This window comes from Biomphalaria glabrata, chromosome 7 (genome assembly GCF_947242115.1).
Source record: "Biomphalaria glabrata chromosome 7, xgBioGlab47.1, whole genome shotgun sequence".
Taxonomy (NCBI): Eukaryota; Metazoa; Mollusca; class Gastropoda; family Planorbidae; genus Biomphalaria; species Biomphalaria glabrata.
In genome coordinates this window covers 37,426,265-37,450,361 of record NC_074717.1, presented here as the reverse complement: position 1 = coordinate 37,450,361, position 24,097 = coordinate 37,426,265, and the positions used below count along the sequence as shown (strand labels likewise).

The 24,097-nt window shown below is 35.0% G+C and overlaps 1 protein-coding gene across 1 annotated transcript; it reads left to right on the top strand.

Moving 5' to 3' along the window:
• Window positions 1–4,775: 4,775 nt before the first annotated feature.
• Window positions 4,776–20,078, top strand: LOC106057387 (transmembrane protease serine 9-like). Its single transcript, XM_056034883.1, has 9 exons — window positions 4,776–4,860; window positions 10,911–10,985; window positions 13,131–13,238; window positions 13,967–14,122; window positions 14,890–15,058; window positions 16,250–16,377; window positions 16,872–17,009; window positions 18,388–18,539; window positions 19,819–20,078. Exons 2-9 carry the CDS (start codon window positions 10,913–10,915, stop codon window positions 19,978–19,980), a joined length of 1,086 nt encoding a protein of 361 aa, XP_055890858.1. The 5' UTR covers window positions 4,776–4,860; window positions 10,911–10,912; the 3' UTR covers window positions 19,981–20,078.
• The last annotated feature ends 4,019 nt before the right edge of the window (window positions 20,079–24,097 follow it).

Here is a 24,097-nt window from a genome sequence, read left to right as displayed (position 1 = left end):
AATATTTTAAGGCCTTTACTTTTTTAAAAAAATTCTTTAGAGATAAAAAAAATATTATTTTACATTAAAATATTTTTTTCATGTCTTTTTTTTTAAATTTAGATGTTAGAAAAAAAATCTTGCGATTTTGTTTCTGAACAATGCATCACAATCAAAACAAAGTAAATGACAGTCCTTGATGGCTTTCTGGTCATATGGTATGCGCTCTGTACCATCATTCGAAGATCTCGATGGTTCTTGTTTGAACCTTGCCCGTCCTCTGGACGTTTTGGGCTAGGGTGTTTACAAAATGTGAAGGAACATACAAAACACATATACAACTTTTACAAGATTAGCCGAACATTTGAACGTTATTATTTCGGGATGTAAATCTAAGCCTGCAAAGCGGAGTGGTTGTAAGTAACGCATGGTCCTACATTGAAGAATTGAGTTCAAGTACGAGCTATCAGGACGTCTGGGTTGAGCAGGTCAAGTGTTTCTTCTTCTTACCTACACGATGTACTTGTGATGATTGGTTGGTTTAATGACATATGGCAATTGTTACACTATCGAAATGGGAATTAACTCTACAATCCACATTTTAAGAGATATTTAAATTGCCCAGGTGCTTCTTTAAATTGTGAGCCCGACCCCCAAAAAGCTTAAGTGACGGATATAGTTCAATGTCAATCTGGTTTATTTTTTAGCTGTCCAATTGCTGTAGTAACCCTGTCTCTAATCTCTTTGTTTGTGATTTGGTTTTTAAATGTGATACCTAGGATCTCTCTGTAGCATCTCAATTCAATTACAGTGATTGGACCACACTATAAACTGCTAACTACTGTTTAAAAACAATGTTATTAAGACAGTTTAAGACAGTTTGTTTGGAAACACAAACTCAAAATCGACATCTAAAAAGGCAGGTTTCAATATTTTCAGAAAGAATATCAGTATGAAATTCTATCAAAGGAAAATGACAGAGAAGAATGGAGAAAGAAGGTTGACAGATCTTGTGTGTTGCCCCAACGTTCAAGCAGCCCAAGGGATAGGTGAAAATGAATGTGAAGTAAGATGTGAACCTGGCCTAATTGATCTAGTGTTTTGTAAAGGGTCAATCTCTTATTCAAAGCCTCATGTATTAAATACTCCTTTAGTAGTGTTTGTAACTAATAATAGTGAATAGTTGTATTTTTATGCAAAAACTGCTTTCATAATTGATTTTTAAAATTTACATTTTCGCTTTCAGAAAAGAAAAAAGTAACCTTTGCATCAGAACTTTGAAAGGTCTAAAATATCATGATGTTTGATTTTCAATATCTGTTCTAGTTTAAGAGATCTGCCTGGCTGCCTGGTCGTGTGGTTTGTGCGCTGGACTGTCGTTCGGATTTATCGATGGTCGAGGGTTCAAATCCTGCCCGCTCCCATCCCCCGTCGTCCTGCGGGAGGTTTGGACTAGGAAGTAAACTATCTTCAACTCTGAAGGAACATCCGAAACATGTAAAACATTCTAGTTTTTTTTAAAACATGGCGGACGGACGGACGAACAGAACACTCCACACAAAACTAACAGCGGCTATTCCCCTTTTGGAGGCGACTAATATGAAACATCGTGCGCTTAACGTAATTAAATTTGTTCAAGAAGTGTGCTAGAAAAGTCAGTTTTGGTTATAAAATTGTTACAATTGTGTAAATGTATTACATATATTAGATAAGGACATCGAGATGGTTGGGGAGAGTCGGACGTATATGATAGTTTAATTATATTTTAATATTACCGATCTGAAATCACTATGTGAAGAGATCTAGATCTAGATCTATTATCCCTAGACCTAGATCCCTGGACACATACCACAAGATCTAGACTATTCTAGACCAATATTCCTAGACCTAGTTCTCTACAGTGACCAAAATGGAGGTCTAAATGGTATGAATTTTTAGAAAACAGCTGTATGACAGTTAGTTATGAATTACCGATGCAAAGCAAGAGAGAAAACTAAATCCATTCCACTAGCGCTGCTTCTGAATGATCATGAAAACCAGAAGGCAAGAGAGAGTGTCCAAGACTGAGATGTTTGCTCGAACTTTTCTGGACCAGTGGATGAGAGAATGGGTATCTGGGAGAAGACTCCCGTGCTTTCAAAATCGAAAAATTAAAAGAAAGTTGAACTCGAGCCTTCAGGATAGAACAGGAAAAACATTTTTAAAAACGTATAAAAAAGCTTATACGAAGTGTAATTGCATCAGTTATGTATTACATTTTTAAAAAATAGATTTAGACCAACAACAGTAAATTTTTACCAATTGTTTTTCTTTAATGCTTTATCGTGCTTTTAGCTTTCTCACTACCTCATGATCTTATCACTTACCTGGGGGAGGGGGGGGAGGAGGGGTAAGAAAGAAAGAGATATCTGGGTGGATTTTACAGTTATTGTTTTTGTTTTTTTTAATTTAGAAAAAAAAATGGGGGAGGGGAGCCACAAAAATTCGAACTCATGGCTCACGTCTTCACGTGCCGACATGCTAACCACTATGCTGGTGAAGTACTTATGACTAGAGGAGATTGCATAGTTGATTTATGTTTCTTTGTATTATATTAATTATTATTAATACCTCTTCTGGTATTATTAGAATGTTCGTTGTGTATTAATTAAATATCCTTCTTCACGCCAAATTGGTTGTTGCGTATGTCTACTAAATCTACTGAGCACTATTACCACAAACAATTAGATTCAGAAAAAAACTCCATCATAGCAGACGTAATATTTATTCATTATAATAAAGCAGTTCAAAATAAAAGTAAAGACGGTTGGTCGTTGTGCTGGCCATATGACACCCTCGTTTATAGTGAGCCACAGAAACAGATGGCCTTTACATCATCTGCCCTATAGAGCGCAAGGCTTTGAAGGAGAACTTTACTTACTTTCACTTACATATACTTGACTGGATTCCAGTTTTGTTTGATAAGCAAGTTGTAATCTCTTTAATTGCTTTACCATTTTTAAGGTAAGTTTCTTAAGTGTGTGTGAACAAATGTTCCGACCTAAGGAACTGAGGGACTGCACTTTCTATCCATGTCCTGGTAATACCGCAAGGAAAGGCGGTGTTGACAGAAGATTTGCATCCCAGAGAATACATCCTAAAACGAACCTCATTAAACATAACAAAAAATGTTCATCAAAATCCCGGATTTGTTTCTTTTTTTTTTTTTTTACTTTAATTTTTTTGCAAAGAGGGGGTTGTAAAATGTTTCTTCCTTTTGCTATGGTTATTTATTTTTTTTCGTTAAGATATATATGTATGAAAAAAAAAAAGAATTTATAATTTTAAAATAAAATGCTAGATTTAAGATGAAAAATAGTAGAAGATGTGTCTTTTTTAGCACGTTACAGAATATGAGGTTGAATAATCATGAATGCTTTAGTTTATTTTAGATTAATACGTGACGGACGGACTGACGGACAGACTACACAAAACCAACAGCGTCTTTTTCCCTATGGTGGGCCTCTAAATCTGATGCATGCAGCAGCATACTGTCAAACATATAAACAACCATATCTTCTTCATACCCGCAGCAAAATTGTGCCCACACATTCAAATACATTAAAACTAATTACTCTTTTTAATATAGGCCTAGGTCTAATGTAAAGCGCACATTTTGTATTATCTTTATATTTGGCGAAAAAAAAAAAGGGGCGGGGGTGGAGGGGGTATTACTAATTCCTCAAGATCCGATGAGAAAATCGGATATAAAAACTCAAAGGTTTGCCAAATGTGACAGAGTCTGACCAAAGAAAAAAAAAAAGTATGTAAGTACTTCATCGTCTCCCATTGTTTCAGTGGATCTTTTTGGTTCTCGTTCCTCTTTGATCTAGTCAAGTCATTCTCTTTACGAGTTGAAAGCTCTAAGTAAATATAGGTCTAACTTAGGTTACGGGAAGTTCCGAATTCTTCGGTTACAGGAAACAACATGGTGTAAACCAATTAGATGTCAATGGTTTAACTATGACTCCCGAAATACTACTGTCACTATTGAATATACTTCATACATATTGCATGTTTGTATTGTATATATGTCTATGAAATGCTACCTAAACTAGAAGTGGACAGGTCCGAAATTTCGTTTTTCTTTTTTTCTTTTTAGTGGTGACGTCATACACTATATTTGGTTTACACTTAGCCTATTCAAATCAATATTGTTATTACGTTCAATGAACTGTGCAACCTAAGTACCTGTGTATGACAGGGGGGGGGGGGGAGATGGCTGTGTTGAATCGCACAACTAAGGATTTCCACTTCTCTTGGTCAGAAGCCATCCGCATTGCTGTTTTGAAGCTTCCACAATGTTTCCATTTGTGGATACTTTAACGACTTTGGTGTATACCTTGCCATTCTTCATCTTTTTTGACAGACTCAGATATTCTAATATACGGACGGGAAGATCCTATATCCTTGTGGGTTATCCCAAAACTCTAGAAGGAAACTAGACCTCAAATGTTTAGAAACATGTCTTGCTCTTTATTATAAGTATATTAGCTTTACAGACCAGGTGAAAAATGAAATATGCAGGAGATTTTGACATTTTGTTTGAGTTAGAGAAATTCGGCTAAAAAAAAAAAAGATTATTTGCACTGCCCTTCCCCACCCCCCTTTGAATTCTGTCACGTGTTAGGAAGGTGTTGTATAAAGGCTTTTTTTTCTGTGTTCCCCAGTAGACCCACACACAAGTCAAGACATTCAAACAGGTAGGTGATACCCATACATAGCAAGTAGAGGAATAATTTTACTAATCAAAGTGACTACCTTTCAGGATTCAGGGATTACACCCTCACCGTCTGGTCATACAAAACATTTCTCTTTGTGACCTTTTTATTTATTCTGCCGGTACGATAATAAAGTGAGTGTCTGTATTACTGAAAAAGCCGCTCCTTGTTTTTTTTTTTATGTCTGTCTGTCACGTTTTTATCTCGAAGATTTGAAGCGCAATTAAAAATTCGATCTAACTATCGACTGTGTCCTGCTCGGAAAAATTGCGACATTTATTTTTGCTCTTCTGAAAGCGAACTTTTTTTTCAATTTTTTGGTGCTTTATTCACGTTCTTCTAACAGGATTTGCATCACATTATAACTAGTGTAAAATGTTCACGGGTCAAATGCCAATAAATTAAATGAAAATAATCAAACCGTTTAATAGTCTATAATATGCACACACACACATACACACACACAAGCAGGTCTTCTTATGAATAACGTTTTCTTTCTAATTATGTAAAAGACTATTTTATCTATTACTAAAGTAATGTAATACTCAAGAATGAAACCAACTGATTTCTAACCCTAGCTATAATCTTAACCTGTTTTTTTTTTCAAGAATTGAAAAAAAATGTATTATAAATATCTAGGTATCAACAATTTGTTTCAAGGAAGTTATGTTTTAAAACATGTAATCTGTACTTCTGTTGGAAAGCACAGTGCGTGGGAGCACTAACTATTCAAACACTTCAACGATAGACTCTCTTAAATTTTTCTTTCATCAAATAAAACCTGACTCGAAAAGTGAGTTCCATAGAAATCTAAAAATACACACGTTTACAGAGACAAATGTAGCGTTAACACATTTGTTTTTGTTATTCTAACATATCACATAAATAAATGTGTGTACAGCCGATGCTGGACATCTGGACTATATCAAAATGTGGGGGATTCAAAAGAATATTTTTCTATTCTCTTAGTTTATACAACGATTAGTCACTAGAATTACTGAATTCAGTAATCAATGACAATAACACAGTGTAAAAATCTACAGGAAATGTTATGTGAACTCTAATCTAAGATTAATTCAATAACTAATCTTTTTAGGATTTCCAGATTAAATGGTGAAAACTGCAATCTTCACTTTGTTTACACTTTGATCTTTTCAGATCCCGTTTACGTTCTGTTAGCAATAACATTCAGTAACAATAACATTCAGTAACAATAACATTCAGTAACAATAACATTCAGTAACAATAACACTCAGTATCAATAGCATTCAGTATCAATAACATTCAGTAACAATAACATTTAGCAATAAAAACACTCAGTAACAATAGCATTAAGTAACTAATATTCAGCAACAATAACATTCAGTAACAGAGTGCTACAAACTGCCCGAAATATTATATGGTTTACTTAAAAACTCCACTTATCAATACTTTTCTTATCTCTTCTGTGTCCATGGTAAAAATACTATTCATGATTTTTAGCAGCAGTATATTAGTCCGATATTTAATTGACACTTTTCAGCTCTGAAACATTCAAAAGTTATATCGAGAGACATAAATAGGCCTATAGGCTTCTAAGTCTTATAACACGAACACTCAAAATAACACATTGAAAATAAAGAAAATGAATTAAGGCTAACAGATAGTGGAGAGTATCACGAGAAACTACAGAATATCAAGGACGCTCAATTGAACTACTCTGTTGCCAACTAAAGTAAAAGAATTAAGCTCTGCGTGGCAGTTAATCGTCTTATCAGATCTTCTTTATTACCACTAGTTTGTTGGCCAATATGTTTTTAAATAAGTGACTTTTAAATCATAAACTGATATACTAATACATCATTCATTACGATAGACTAATACTTCATGCATGTTGACATTATGATAGGCTAATACTTCATTCATGTTGACATTATGATAGACTAATACAAATTATCAAATAACTTTTAAAAATCATATCTTATCAACATTTCCGGTTTTGTTTTGTTTTTTACACCGGATACACCAAAATGCTAGCTATTTATAGTTTTTTTCCGCCATGTATGAAAATCTTCAATATATATATAGATCTACTTGCACTTGTGCATTACCTACATATTATCTATGTCCATTACACTTTAAAATCTAACATTTATTTTACAATGACATCTGGTTAGTGAGTTTGATATATAGGTCAATATACCAAAAGGAAGCAATCCTCGAAGCTCGAGCTAACTATACCACTCTAGTGATGAATCATGCGCAAGTTGGGTTAATCGTCTTAACCCTCTGACTTATTTACACAGCAAACAGAAGGCAGATCCACGTCAGGGCACTTTTTATGTACTCTGCAAACCTTTTGATTTATTATTACTTAAAGCTCGTCATTAGACAAGAAATGTGCCTAGCAACGGGTCGCCATCATTAAACACGACTTCCTAGCAACACGCACCGATATAGATAAAAAGCCTAAAGAGTAGCCTACTTAAATGTCATGAAGACCTTCTAAAAACGAGCGCAGTATATTGTAAAGCATTACTTGACTCTATTTGAAGATGTTCAGCTTTGCGGTGTAGACTTTTCAACAAATATTAAGCGTCGCTCCATAATGTATATGAAGAGAGAGAGAGAGATTGAGAGAGAGAGAGAGAGAGAGAGAGAGAGAGAGACAAAGACAGTGCCAGAAAGAAAGAGACACTAGATCTAATAACATTTTAAAAAGATGTTGAGGCCATGGTAAGTCGCGAGAAATCGCAGTTTAAACAAAGAATGTACTGATTTACAAAGATTTCATAACCCTTCTTTTTGAGGGGAGGTGGCCTAGTGGTAAAGCACTTGGCTTCCGAGCCAGCTTGTGATGGTTTTGCATTCTATCATTCTAACTGTGTGTATCCCTCACCATCCGGAGGGTCCCGGGTTCAAATCCTGGTAAAGACTGGGATTTTTCCTTTCGGGATCTTTAGGGCGTCTCTAATTGGTACCTTACATTAGTAGGGAAAAAGTAAAGACGGTTGGTCGGTGTGCGCTGGCCACATGACAACATTGTTAACCATGGGTCACAGAAACAGATGACCTTTGCACCGTCTGCCCCATAGATCTTGCAAAGTCTAAAAAAGGGGCAGAACTCTTTTAAATTAACTTTTTTTTTTCAAAATATTGACACTGTTGGTTGGTTTTTTAAACTGAAGATATTTTTTAAAATTGAAACCGAATTTATCAAACTCTTATCGACTTTACGAAACAAAATTTAAACTGTTACTTAAGTTAGCATAATAAACAGGCACGTAGCTAGGAATTTCCCATCATTTGGGGGCCCGGTGGACTTGACCTCTTTGGGGGCCCCTGCAATTTGCGTAATATTTAATGTAAAGAATTCTTCCCCTCCTTACCCCACCCTAGCTACGCCACTGATAATAAAACGATTGGAAAATCATCTTCTTGTTCAGTCTCTATATTTCTGTCTTTGGTTCGCTCCATTTTTTTTTCCAATTCCTACTTTTAGCTCACCCTTTCGTCCTAGACAAAACAAGGGAAATACCTCAAACCCACAAGTAAAAAAAAAATAAAAGCCTTTGTTTCCTGCAGACATTTCGGACATTGTAGTAGGGCTGGTCAGATAAGTTGTCAAAGTGTCTTGCTAACAGCACGAATGTCCTGGGTTCATTTCTCATACTGGACATTACATATTTTTTTTATGACAAATAAAATATAAATGTTTAATTTTCTATATTCTTTGAACATTAATTAGGTATTGGTTTTACACAAATTATATTAGACTACTGTTTTTATTCAATTTCATTTCCACCATTACAATATTGTAAATACGGATATTAAACATGAAACAGAATTTCGCTATTTTAAGGGCAAACATCGTATCTACAAGTGAACTAAAGTAAAGGAGAATTATCTAGTTTGATTTTCATATACCTGTACAATGCTCATGTAGTTTTTCAGAAATAGGGTGTTGGGGGTCAGGGATATCTGATATTGTGTTGATTGTTCTGGAGTAGAGTATACTTGTATCATTTTTCTGTCTTTAGGGGGTTCATTGGTTAGGTAGTATGTCTTTGATATTAAATAATATTTCTATTACTATTATTATATTTTTAGGTTAATCACTTTTCAATTGTTTATGAGTTAATACTTGTGAATTATGATAACTTACAAATAAAAACATATAATAAAAAAAAAGCCCACAAAAGAGGCAAGAGGCACAGAAAGCCCAAAAAAGAGGCAAAGAAAAGAGGCCTAAGGCCCAAGGATTCCTATGATGATAAAGCTAAAACTGAATAGCGCAAATTCTGAGATTTCCTTTAAAAAAAAAAAAAGACAATAACGAATTTTTTAAAAAGCGTTTGCTAGAAAGAGAGATCAGTATAAATTTAGAATAATTTGATAAGAAGAGGTTACAATTGTTTTAGTTGGTAGAAATAGGGTCCGCTCCTCACAATGAAGACCAAAGCAAAGTGTCTTGATTTCAAGGCCACTCTCAATGTATTGAAACTGTGTGTATCCCTCACCATCCTCTTTCCTTCCAGAGATGTCAGTGACCGTGTCTTAAGTACCAAGGTGAGCAAACACAGGTATCTTCCCCAAGGTCACACTAATGTGTTAACTCGACACTTAGTGAAGGGCCCTCGTCCACGCTTTACAAGTATACACACACAGGTACAAACATAACCAAAAAAAAAGTTGATGCAATTAGAATATAAGCAACATTTCATAGTGAGTCATAGCTTTGGTGGTCTACTTTCTATGGATATTTCCTTTCTCCGGTTAGTTACATATCTGACAGTAAAGACCTATATCATCACCATTTAACTCTATGTGAGTGAGGGCATAAGAGGCTGACATCCTTTCTTCCAGAAGTCTAGGACTTTGAGGTTGTGAAATACACAAATATCACCATTCAGGTCAAAGCAAGTGGCTTCCCAGATCTATCTATCTATTCCATAGCATGTAATTGGGGCCCTTTAGGCGAAGTAAATAGGGTGGCCTCAAATGAAATAGAAAAGCAAAAAAGAAATATATAGTTGGACAAAAATATGCAATAAATTATAAACCGTATCCTGTATCTAAATCAACAAAAAAGTTAAATTCATATAGCACCGATAGCACTGGTGTGCTTTATGGACGATTCATGATCACCAGACTAGAAATAAAGCTTCGACATTTTACCAAAAGGAAGAAACAAAGGTCTTCTAACTTATGTAGTCTTTCAAGTAGATCTAAACAATGGTCTTCTAACTTATGTAGTCTTTCAAGTAGATCTAAACAATGGTCTTCTAACTTATGTAGTCTTTCAAGTAGATCTAAACAATGGTCTTCTAACTTATGTAGTCTTTTAAGTAGATCTAAATACTCGTGTGTAAACCTTGAATCATAGTACAAGTAGTGACTTACTGTTAAGCTAGTAGACACAGGTGCCTTAGGGTTCGGCTTTGTTTGACATTTGATTCATGTTTCGGAATTTTTTCTTTTAAAAAATTTCTTTCTCTTGTGTACGATGCCCCCACCAATCGGAGGCCCTAGGCAGTTGCCTAGTTTGCCAATGCCTAAGGCCGGCCCGGTTCTAAGATCTATGCTTAGGCAGTCAAAAAGAATATGAGTCACGGTTTCCTCCCCACTGTAGGGTAACCGTGAGTAGAAGTTTGACCTGAAGCTTGTGAATTATGGGAAAATGTGCTATAATAATAACTTGTTCATGTCTGGTAGGCTTCCACAAGGTGGCGGCCTGGTCTGTGCGACTTATAGGCCTATGTTTCCAGCCTCTGCTAAAGCTCCATAACTCAAACCATGTATTCAATTTTATCGTTTAGAAACTTTAGATCGTGGATTGACCAAGTTGCAAGCTCAACTAGTAAAAATGTTCCATTACCACCAAGCTTTTAGAATGAACAAATAGTAGATAGGATTAATTAAAACATCGATAGGAAAACATGTATGGGAGTTTTTAATTAATAGAGAGATTAGAAAATTAGGCGTGGCCATAAATAGTTACCAACTCTTGATCTCCTGTTAACACTGGACTACATCCCCCCCCCCCGGACAAACACACATATTACAAACTCAAGACAGCCCAGGTGGACATATTAGTAGGGTTTGTCCACCTCAACGATTGTTTTACAATTCTGTTTAACAAATTCGGTTATTTTTAGTTACTTTTTAAAGAAATCGTTTGTGTATTTTCAGAGATGATGGCTGGAAAATGGTTGGCGGTCGCCGTCTTTCTCTGTATCTCCACCAGTTGTGTAGTGGGTCAATCAGGTGAGTCACCGAGCTTTCACTAAAGCGATGGAGTAGCCGCTTGTCTGTTTTGTAATTACACAAAACATTCGGTAATAATGTTCTTATTCTATACTAATGATTAAAAACAAATAAGGAATAATCTGAGTTCAATGGTTAATGCAAGTTAAAACGCTATATTTCAAACACATGACAGATTCTCTCCCCTCACCTCATGGTGGACTCATACATTTAGTTACAGTCCTAGTTAGTGTGAGCAGGTCAGGCAGTGGATAGAGAGAGGACCTATTCTCTGCTGCTCAACATTAAAATTTACCAACAGTAGGCAGATGTTTGCGCTACTGGGTGGGCTCATCTGTGACACCTCAGTCTACGACCAAGGGGCTAGAGTCACCTAAGTAACCAGACATACTATACTAAACTAAATGGAAACAAGATAACAAACTTTAGTTTAGTATAAATAAACAAAATGAAACTTTATTTACATGGAATCAAATAATAAAAAAATATAATATATACACTAACCACTATAAACTACCTTCTAAATCTACGCCACTACAAACACTAACTTGACTAACAAACGAACCAAACTAACTTTATAGATCTAACACAAACTAATCAAACCAACTATCTAACAAAATCACTTCAACTACTACACTAGACCTAGATCTACACAAACACACTACCATAAACTAGTCTAGATCTACAATATCCTACTAATACACTCATAACACTAACACTAAAACAAGAATATCTTATCCTTAGGCTCAGTACCTTACTATTCACTAAGAACAGAACTGAGAAACAGACTATAAATATAACTAAGTTTACTAAGGCGATAATAAAGAAACAAAATAACACTAGCTTAAGCTTCCATATAATAACAAAACTATCAATAGCAGAAACAAAGTAACACTACCTTCCCTAGAATTAGAATAGATCTAACAACAGCAGTTATAAACAGCAGCTATTAGCAGTAATATTCAACAGCAGCAGTTAAAAGCAGCTAAACGCAGTAACACGGCAGTAATAATAGCCTGCAATACATAAATGCAAAACTATATTAGATCTATATTCTATTAGGACTGATGGACGCCGCAATCTTCCGTACAGCATGTTGCCAACTATTATGACAAATAGTCCAAGTAGAAAATAAAACAACTACCTTACACATAGTATAGATCTAGTAAAAAATATAAAATATTTCTACACTTACAGGCCGTCCCAGGTACAGGAATAAAAATATAATTAGACGACAGACCACAAAGATCTTCAGCTGTCACACAGACAGATATGGTACTGACCACTGGTCAACTGTACACTGAACTGTTTTTAAAACAGCGTGGCATCACTTTTTATACACAAAATGCGGAAGTACAAATAATAAGTTTGGCACTAGCCTATAAAAATAAAATATATAAAAATATAGCTCTGGGAGCGCAAGTTCACATTAGAAAATAATAAAAGGTTAATAGAGTCCTGATCTAATTTGTTCTTTGTAACCCTCTGTCTATGACTATTCGCTTGTAGATAAGCAGCTTCTCTCTAGTCCTCTGTCTATGACTATTCACTTGTAGATAAGCAGCTTCTCCCTAGTCCTCTGTCTATGGCTATTCATTTGCAGATAACAGCTTCTCCTCATGCTAATATGCCCTCTGTCTATGACTATTCGCTTGTAGATAAGCGGCTTCTCATTGAGTGGGACAATGACGCTATTTCCCCACTAGTACGGAGTAATCCCTGATCCCTTCGTGAAGTGTCACTATACGACTCTTTTGGGGAATTTTCAAATTTTTCACAAATGTAACAAATTTGTCACTTGTTTTTATTACAAACTTGGGGTATGTGGTTAAATGGTATAAGCTTCTTGTTATGTTTGCTGAGGGCCTTAGCACGGAAACTGTCCCCCAGATATCTCCTTCCCCCATTGAACCTCAATAGGGATTAAACCATAACGGCTATAAGCAAGAGAGATGGGCTTTTTATAAGAATAACAACAAACTTTCAATGTGCATTAAACTTTGAGATACAATCAGCACACCCATTAGTTATTGAGTCTCGTAGTTCCATTGGATTCACTTATCCTATACAAGCGAAATGTTCCTAAAAAACTAACGCTTATTAAAACAAAACAAACGATTTCACTATTTTCTCATCTGTCCCCAGTTACCTGTGAACAATGGTGCCAGAATGGCTTGAATTTTTACAGTAAATTTGTACAAAGTCAGTCATTTTTACAAGGTTTCTTCAGCTCTTGCCTTACTCAATGTCCAGGTAAAATCTTCTTTCTTTTAGAACCATTAAGGATAATGTAATGACCAATTATATACCGTATACGTAGGGAGATTATAAATGATCAAATATATACCAATAGTTCTGATGCTTTATAGAAAGATCCTGAATGTAGAACTGTAACACTAATGATTCATGTGCTTCATTGTATGCATAAAATGGTGGACTAAACAACAAATGATTGACTGGTCGGGTGACTGCGCTTCGGACAGTCCCCAAGATTGTCCCGAATATTTTTACCAATTGTTTTTGTTTATCGCAATTTCATGATTCTAGTTTTCTCAATGCGCTAAGATCCTATCACAGTTGGTAAATGGGAGGGGAAAGAAAAGGTCTTGTGAATGTTGCCGTGATCGCTTTTTAAATGCATTTTTTTAAAACAGTTCTACGACTTGACTTCGAGCTCAAGCCTCTTTAAGGGAACTAACTCAACTTATACCACCACATCTGTCTTGTAAATTTTCCCCCTTGTTCGATAGCAAACAAAATAGTTAATTACCAATAGTTAGATAATTGTTTTTTTTGTTTTTTTTTCTTATTGATTCTTGCTTTGCCAGGTACAAGAAATAATTGTGCGAAATTTCAACTCGGTCCAAGATTGGCTGTGGGAGAAATATAGTGAATAAACTTTTTACTAGAAAGACAGACAGAGTGAATAGATATAAGCTTAGTAAAAACTACTTATCTTATGGTTTAACTTTTGGTTTCAGGTGCAACTACATCAGCAACAAGTACCACAAGAACTAGCACCACACCAACCACTTCAACATCCACGCCAACATCTACTAAAACCACAACAACCACAACATCCACAACATCTACGACTACAAGGCCGCCAACAACAACGAGCCCGTCGGCCACATCAGGTATGTTATATCATACCAAGCGAACAGCATCTCTAGCTTTTGCTGATAGAACATTAGTTTGCAAGACTATAAAAACAAATCCTTTACCCCATGCAGATAAAGAATCTTATTTCTTTACACACACCTACTTTTATAATTTATATGTGACATGATATTTTGTGGTCTCTCTCTCTCTCTCTCTCTTTGTTATTATTCTATTTTCACTGTTGTAGATTTGAACTCACAACATAAGAGTATTTTTAAAATATCAATAAAACCAAAAGACTTCGTAGCCTATAATGGACCTCATTCACCAATCGTAAACAAACAACATTTAGCCACGTGATTCTCTATCTCTGCTATACAAATTACGATCTAATTTTTAATACACACAGGCTATCAGGTGACAGTTTTTTTCCGTTGTTTTATCAATAATATCACGTGGCCAAATGTTGTTTGTTTACGATTGGTGATTGGGGTCCATTTCTAAATTATGCATTAACTTTTATTTTAGTTTAACTTTTCTCCATAAATGTTTCTCCGTTCAACCCTCCCGCCCCCCTTTTTTTGTAGTCTTTAGTCAACTAATTATAGAAAGTAGCCACTGACAATTATAACTTGTGGTTATTACAAAGATAGCATTGTAACATTCAATATGTTCTATCTATCTATCTATCTATCTATCTAACTATCTATCTATCTATCTATCTATCTATCTATCTATCTATCTATCTATCTATCTATCTATCTATCTATGTCTAAGTCTTGCTGTATTGTTTTCTCTCTAGGCTGCGGGGTAGCGTCCTACGTGAATCGCTACAAGATTGTGGGAGGACAAAGGGCCGAGGAGTGCGAGTTTCCCTGGATGGTTGGTGTCTCTGTAGACAGCAATTTCTGTGGAGGATCCATCGTAGACAATCTTCACATCGTGACGGCAGCCCACTGTGTCAGAGACAGGTAAATATTCCTGGAGCTGGCACTGTCCCACAGGTCATGAGACATTCCTTTCTGATTTATTTTCTATTTAAAAGCCTCAATAATTATTCTCGATATGCGTTTAATTTTAACGAGCTTATATTTAGTCCATCCGTCTGTCGAGTCAAAATAGTTTAACACGTTACTTCTACCACTTCACATTCTCGGATCAAGTTGAAACTTTGCACAATTATTTAGTGTCGATGACAACACAGGAATCATTTTAAAAAAGAATAAACTATTAGTTAATCGATTAGAGTTAGTCGTAATTAATCAATTCTGTCTTATATTGAAAAAGTGCTGAATTGGCAGCGGGCTAACCCTAACCCGTGTCAATAATCACGCGCCGCCGAACCTCGACAAACAAGTTTTAAACTAGACTAATTAAAGCTTCATTTTTTATAAGTACTTGAATAGGTCAGTGGCAAACACGTCGACTTTCCATCATCAATTCAGACTTGAGCTACTTTCTTTTTTTTTTTAATTGCTATTGAAAAGGCAGGGCGGAAACTTTTTCCCAGATACCTGCCCCCTCTCCACTTGTCCACAAAATTGATTGGACCGTAGCGCACTGAGCATGCTATACGCATGAAAGTTTCGCTAAAAAAAGCTAAATCGTAAATAAAAGTCAACCAAAATTATCAATAAATACATATACAAATTCTAATAGTGCTCCCGTATCGCACTCAAAAAGGTAAGGTCCACTAATAAACCAAACGATATATCTTTTTCGGACAACAAATCTATTTGGTACAGCATGTCTTTGGTTACATTTTGAGTCATTAGAAATGAATTACATGATGGATTCAAAATAATTAATGCAATTTCACTCAGAATACGCGAACTTTTCTTTCAAAAAAGTATTTTTGATATTTAACTTGTTGACATTTAACTTGTTGACATTTAACTTGTTGACATTTAACTTGTTGACATTTAACTTGCTTATAACTAACTTGTTTATCCTTAACTTCTTTATTTATATTTAACTTGTTTTTATATTTCGAGTCGTGCACTTTAAGAGTGTAATGTTTAAAGTATTTTTTTAAATACACGGAGATGAAATTCTTTAATAATTCTTAATATAACAAGTTCAATCCAAAGATTCATTGATTTAGTTACAATGCTTTTTTTTTTCACTACTATCCATATTCTTGTAACGATTCCAATGAGCAGGTCAACCAGAGAAGTTATTAGTCCAACCCGAGTCATTATCCGTACTGGATCTTCATACTTGAACAACATGAGAGCTTACTACGTCAAATCTGTTACCATTGACGCCAGACACGTCCCAGGAATAAATGGTCAGTTGCAGCTCATATTCTCATTTACCAGCAATCGATACTTTTGATAATTACAAATCTTGTAAGGATTTTTAAATACCATGAAGGTAATGATTAAATACATGCGTTAGTCTCCTTCAACCAAAGTTGTTTTTTTTTGTGTGTACTTTAACTCAGACGTCAGCAGTTAGATAGATTTTTAAAATATCTGACGCTAAAACTACCAACTTAAACGTTGTATAGTTCATCCATAGTGGTTCAATGATGACCACTTTTGTCATCCAGGGGGCTGAGGGCTTTGCACTGTTGTTTTGTGCCTCCTCATGTGACTGATGAGACCTGTGAGAGCCCGGAATTTTCGGCTGCACACTGGGCAGGTTATTCCAGCTGGAATAACAAGACACGTATTTAAGTAGCTTTAGATTTAAAAAAGTGTATTTTTTGTGTTTTTAAATATTTAATCTCGTAGTCATGTAAACATTTTCCTGTGTTTATTTTTTCTCTTTTTTTCTCAGACTACGATGTTGCTGTACTTACCCTGATCGAGCCTCTAGTCTTCAATAACTGCACCGCGCCTATTTGTTTACCTTATTCAGGAGATGACGCTACATACGCCAGTTACTGCATTGCTGCAGGCTGGGGACTAACTAGCTGTAAGGGAGCGGAATTTTTACTCTACGATTTTAGAGTATTAAAAATATACTTCCTAAAGTAAAAACATTGTGTGTGTGTGTTTGTGTGTATGTGCGCATGTGTATGGTAAAGCTCCATGATGTCTTCGAAACAAGTTTAATAACTAGCTGTGACTGGCTGTGACTAGCTGTGACTGGCTGTGACTAGCTGTGACAACATTGATGTTCTGCTCCTAATTGTGAAAAGATAATGTAATCACAAACCCTCTCTCGTCTGTGGGCACTTTGCACCGAGTTTAGTTAGTTCAATAAATACCTTAAAACATTTTATTTTTAATAATAGTTTTAATCACAAAAGTGACTTAAAATCTAACTGGTTGGACATAAAACGGCAGTGCGAAGCTGCATACGAAATTTAAGGCTCTTGTCAGAATTTCACATGATACATTGGAGACCCCTTGTTAGAATTTTACATGATACATTGGAGAACCCTTGTTAGAATTTCACATGATACATTGGAGACCCCTTGTTAGAATTTCACATGATACATGGAGACCCCTTGTTAGAATTTCCCATGATACATTGGAGAACCTTTGTTAGAATTTCACATGATACATTGGAGAACCCTTGTTAGAATTTCACATGATACATTGCAGGCCCCTTGTCAGAATTTCAAGCTATCAATCGAGGTCCCTTTTTTATAGTTTTAAATAATAAATTACTCAGTTAACTCAGTTAATTTTTAACTGAAAGACAAAAAAATTGTTTCCTAGTATCAATAAAAGTTGTGATCAGTTTTGTTCTCTTTGATGGTCACCGCTAAGCATTCTAGGGCAGCGATGACACTTTTGATTTTGTACACAGGTAATGACGTGTCGTGTCAAAATTAAAATCTAACACTTAAGTTCTTTAATTATTAGTACTAAAAGTCTCAAACATGTATTCACAGAATTGTTTTGTGGTACCTTACTGTACAAAGCCAAATTATGCAATAATCTGAGAATTGTAAAAGAATTGTTCCTGGATTTTCCCAACGTGTGCGATCAAGCGAGACCATTCGTTATAGAAGTCCTGAACACTGAGCTGCAACGTCACAACCTGTTGACAGTTTAGACCAATAGGGTGTTGCCACGTCACTTGCCTTTACGGCGTGGCAACGAGCTATTGGTCTCCACAGCCCACATTATGCAACATCGCAGGTCAGTGGTGAGGCCTTCTATATTGAATGGTCTAGGGTAAAGTAACCTTCCCCCCCCCCCTTTTTTTTTCTGTATGCTGTTTGAGAATATCAAGTCAAACATTTACATTTGAAAATGTTGGCCAACGTACCTGCAAAGGATGTGCTTCAGAGTTAAATTTGTACGCAGTTGATGTAAGATTGTGCAACTTTTTATTTCAGCGTACGATACATCACTGTCCAGAAACTTGATGAAAGTGGTACTACCTATAGTGGATAACTCTCTTTGCATGCAGTCCTATTCTTCACAGTACATCAATGACTTAAAGATTTGCGCTGGGGACTTTTACTACGGTGGAGTTGACTCTTGTCAGGTTGGTAGTACTTAGGCAAAGTTGACATTAGATCAAAGAGGAGAGGGGGACGGATGTAGGAAGCGAGAGAGAGAGTGAAGTGAGTGAGAGAGGAGGAGATAGAGAGGGAGAGGGAGGGAACGCGAGAAACATTTCTTTTACCAAACGAATCATATAAGTAAATGGGTTTGAAGCGTCATCTTTAGTTGTGATACATTTCTGTTTTAAGCAATCTACGAATCCAAAATGCATAAGGAAAGTGGCACAGTGACTAAGTTTTTAGATCTAAATTAGGTTGAAACAAAAGTGGCCCCGGGAGGGGGGGGGGGGTAAAGCGCTTGTTTCAGAACCGAAGGGTCACAAATTCGAATCTCGGTGAAGATTGGGAGTTTGGGTACCCAATGTTAGTTGGAGACATTAATGCCAGTTATTCATTACGTTTGCCTGACCACATAGCAAGATCGCTAACCGTCTTTCAGCCTCTAGGTGTTCATATTTATTATAAAGCTTATATCAACTCACTCAATATATCTGTCTGTCTTTTACCTGACAAGACAAGAATCAATAAAAAAAAAACAACAACAATTAATCAATTAACTATTGGTAATTAATTATTTTATTTGGTATCTCGCACAAGAAAAAGAATTTGTAATTGGAAGTGGTGGTATAAGGTGAATTAGTCCCTTTTATAGATCTTCGTCTGAGACTTAGTGAACGCAAACCTGCAAAATAGGACGAGACTATAGAAACAAAAGATAACTATACAACCCTCCATATTCGTAAGCTCTCCACTAGCAGAGTGGTCACAGTGTTGACTTGAGAAACCTGAGAAAGCTTGAGCTTTTAGTTCGTATTCAGGTCGTTATCCCCTTTTTATATATATATATTTATAAATGCTTTTTTTTATGCTAGTCTAGATCTATTAGAAATTTAATTGCTCGACAGATCCAAATTAAATGATAGAAGTACGCTTAATATAAGCTTTGTTCTTCAAAAAAGTATTTCTTTATGTTGTTGTTTTTTTACATTTTCTTTACTATGAAAAGTTGTTAGTAAAGAAAATATGAGAGGAATAGTTTTGCATATTGTATTCAAGTTAAAATCTTACTTAGGGTTGTGGCTCACCGTGTTGTGCTAAAAGTTGTAAATTGGTTGGCCACTGGTTGGATGAGGTTGTTGATTGTTTTATTTTAAATGTGAAACGTTCACACAATTTTCCTTTGCGTTTGAATTACTATCTAAATAAAAAATATTCTGTTCACTCCCTATAACATCTAGGTGTTACTTCTCTCTTCCTCAGGGAGATTCAGGTGGTCCTCTCATGTGTTATGAAAACGGTCGCTTCGTTCTTCACGGGATCGTCTCGTTCGGTGCAACGTGTGCCCAGCCCAGATACCCAGGCGTATACACCAAGGTCGCTAACTCACAGATACTAGAATTTATCAAAAACAATTTAAATTAGAAAAGACAAAAAAGAGAAAAGAAAAAAAAGTTGGGAAATAATGACTTGCAATGTTTGTTCAAATCAAAATAAAAGTCATTAGTTCCAATGAAACGAAATTAATGTGTTGCTTATGCTATATATCTAAATCTAAATATATATATAATCTAAAGACCAGAATAAAAATCGCAACTCTTTTGAACTTTACACTTCAACACATGGTAGACTTATGTAGGCTATTATTCAGAAGATACAAACTAGTAACATAAAGAAAAGCCCTAATTGAAGACGTGCGCAGAGGACGAAAACTCAAATAGAACCCCAGTGGATAACTGGGTTTGCGTAGTTATGTGAAATATCGAATGATTACTTAGTCTTTGGAATCGAAGACATTGTCATTACCTTTTAGAATTATAAATAGAATGTGCTCCATACACAGAGATGCCTGGATCAATGTACTGAAATTGCCTGTTAAGAATTGTTCTCTCTCTCTCTCCCTCACACACGCACATACAAAACAATTTAAATGTTGAACTTCATATCGGACACTATTTCCTATTCAAACTTTCATGTTTGTTTTTGATTGGATAAAGCATTTAGGAGTGAAAGGCTCGAACAAACAAATCGTGTTCATAACAAATCTCAAGGCCTAAAGCATTACGAACTAAATCTGTCCAAAATGTAGGCATATGTTGATATCTTTAAATCTAAGATTGAGAAATATCAGGATAAAGAAGTGAGAAGTAGGGCCTTTTTTTAAAACCTTAACCTCTCTTTAAAAAAAAACATCTTCGAAATATTAATGGTGAAAGCTTTCGACAACTTTATTGAACCCTCTAGGCATAACAAAAGGAAACTCACGTTAAACGAAAGACAGAAATAGAAGAACGAGTTGATGGGCGTTGAACAGCCTATGAAAAAAACACCAACCTCATAATAACTCAACGAGTTAAAGTGAAATCCTTTACAAACGATATCAGATTGTTAAACAAGAATTTCGTGGCCGTAGACAAAATACTATGAGATCAAAAGTACCCAAACTCCTTACCCATTAATGAACTAATGAAAACAAAAAGCAGGCTAGAGCGCTCTTAGGTTAATATCACATAGCTACAACATGGGGATAATTTGCTTTGGGTAGTCGGTAGAAATCAACCGACATTAAAATGTATTTGAAGTTCTGAGAATAAGAAGCAAAAGCTTTGCAACCATCAAAAGCCGCTCTGCTCAAGTTTGCAAGTGACAATGAAATGGCCACATTTTCTATATAAAAAAAATACTATTCAGATAAGCCACAGTCTACAGAATGTCACAATCATAGGCTCTAAGCTAAATCATGTTACCCAGTGGAATCTAAGAGTAGGCATGTGTAGTCAAGAAAATATTCGGAGATGATACTAGATTAATCCCGTGGAAGCCGTGAATACTTTTTTTTTTATTGTTTCATTAAAATATTATTAAATGATAACTTGTACATAAGAAAAATAAAGCATTTTTAAAAACAACATGCCCGCTTGCAATTCAATATTAGTCTTTTATTTTCATTCGAAACTTACTTTCAATACCTTACGTGTGTATAGTAAAGCCCCTACCACATAATGCCTTTGAAATAGACATTTATTGCATTGAAATTTTTTTTTGATTTCTAATTTTATGACATTCAAAACTGAGTTCTAGTCTAACTAAGAGTCCAGCCAGTAAGTCTATTACTTCATCTTCTTGCCAAGAAGATCTGATTTCTTTCAAGTTGAGCTCAGGCTACTAGTCTTTTAAAATTGATTTATTTTAAGAGTTCACTTTTCAAATACTGGTATGTAGATATTTTGAAACCATATTGGAAATTCAGAGCTGAGCCTGGAGTTCAAATCAGTATGCACACATCCTGTCTAGTCCCTCAACCACCATCATGTGACCATGCAATGATCACTTGCCATTTGATGATAGATTTTCAAACATACAAATTTGACTTGCAATATCCATGTGCAAATATTTCTGGCTTGTCTTCATGTCTCAAGATTAAGGAGGAGATTTTAAGGATGAGTGCCGTATTCCATCAGGCTATGCAGACCTAGAAGTGACCTACATATTTTGCCCAACCCAAGGAAAACTAACCTGTCGGTGGCCAATTTTATTTTTACATCTAAGCCTGTCTATTGATATACATGTATCCTGGATGTAATGTAACAATAATGTAAATGTATTGTCACAGTTTTGGTTGATATTGCCTGCTATATGTTCACCTCGGGTCATGAGGGTGAAAAGACATGTGAAACTCCTGATATAGAAACAGGAAGTAAGAATACTAAGAATGACTAAATTGACTTTTAGTTCAGCAGTCGAAGCCAGTGGTCACTTGAGACAGTACATATATTTCTAGTAGTTAGTTTTCTGTACTGCAGAGTTGTTATTGTTACCCGCTGTGATGCGGACGTGATTTAATCAGTAAAGTTATATGTATAAGGACTTAGTATATTGGAGATGTTTGATACCGCTGATATGCGGACGTAACTATATTTCTATGCATTGGATCATTTTTGTAACTACTATGAAGTGCAGCATATTGTTTTATTGAATAAACCTTATATTTGTCTGCTGAAGATTGACTCAAGTTTTGTATTCTATTCATGTCTGTTATGTTTTAAGTGGACACATGAACCCAGCATTCTTTAACCATACACAACAAGAGTGTTACAGTATTCAATATAAAACAATAATTGTTTTAAAAAAAGATAACAGCCCTATGAATACAAAGAAGTTTAGCAACAAATTGTATTTTTTCCTTTACAATAAGAAATTTTATTAACAATTAAAATGTGATATTTTAAAAAATTAAAAGTTACACTTCATTATAATACTAGAGTAAATACTTTTTGGTTAAGAAAACATGTTTTTAAAAAAACAACAACATAGTAAATAAAAACATGTATACAATCACAAAAACAGTTTTCAAATGAAAAATGCTGACAAAATTTATTAAGAAATTTAGTTTTCACTGTATACTTGTTTACAACTAGTTTTGCATTCGGTTTATAATTTTAAACTTAAGTTGTCTTTTAAAGAATGAGCTATAAAATAAGAATGAAATGAACACAATAAAATGAAACTGAATACAATAACCAGTGGCGTAGCTAGGGTGAGAGGAAGGGGGTCCATATTTGAAAATTCCCCCGGGCCCCCACAATTTTTTTTTTTCATTAAATATTAAGCCATTATCTCATGTCATGATGTCAAAATGCAGGAGAGCCACTAAAGAGGTCAAGCCCCCCAAGCCTCCAAATCTCTAGCTATGCCACTAACAATATCTGATATACCTTTCACATTTATTTCCTTAAAGTTGGGAATAAAATTTGTTGAGCTTATTTTGATCTGTGGGCAATTAATAATTTATAGCAATTAAAAATGTTTAACATTCATGCTTCTATAGGAAAATATTGCTTTTGAAAATCATTTATCTCAGGGTTTTTTTCTTCTCTAATCTAAGATAATCTTGTTCTTTTTTTAAATTCTTACATTTGTATTTGATTGAATTTTTAAAATCTTAAACTGTGCTTACAATACAAAGTTATGTTTTACTAACAGACTCAGACTTTATAACCTCTCATGATTGCACAAACATTCTAGAGCAAAAACAGTTACTGAAAAAGTTTTGTTTAAACATTATTCCAAATTTTCAACTGAAAAAACGTTTCATTTCTTTTAAAATTAAATATGCATATTTTATGTAAATATATCAGTACCAATTTTAAAGCATTATAAAAAAAAGCCAGTTTAAGAAAAGAATTACACTGAATCATAATAAACATGGGATTAGATTATACAGTCAGAACAATGTCAATTTTATTTTCATACTTTTTAAAATATGGCAACAGGTGTAACAGCCACATGTGGTCTTCCTAAAGCTGGCCATTGTTTTTAAAATTAAGTATGACAATAGTATGCACATACGTATAAAATATCTTTATAATAAGATAAAAAAAACAACAGCTCTTGTTATTTAATAATTATATGGAGTTTCCATACACCATACCTTATACAAGAGTACAAAAAGAAGTCTAGAAAAATTCTCATTTGTCTCTTGTACAGTCTTTTAGTAGAGAAAATAGTCTCCATTTGAGGTCATATTTGTGAAAGTGATTTA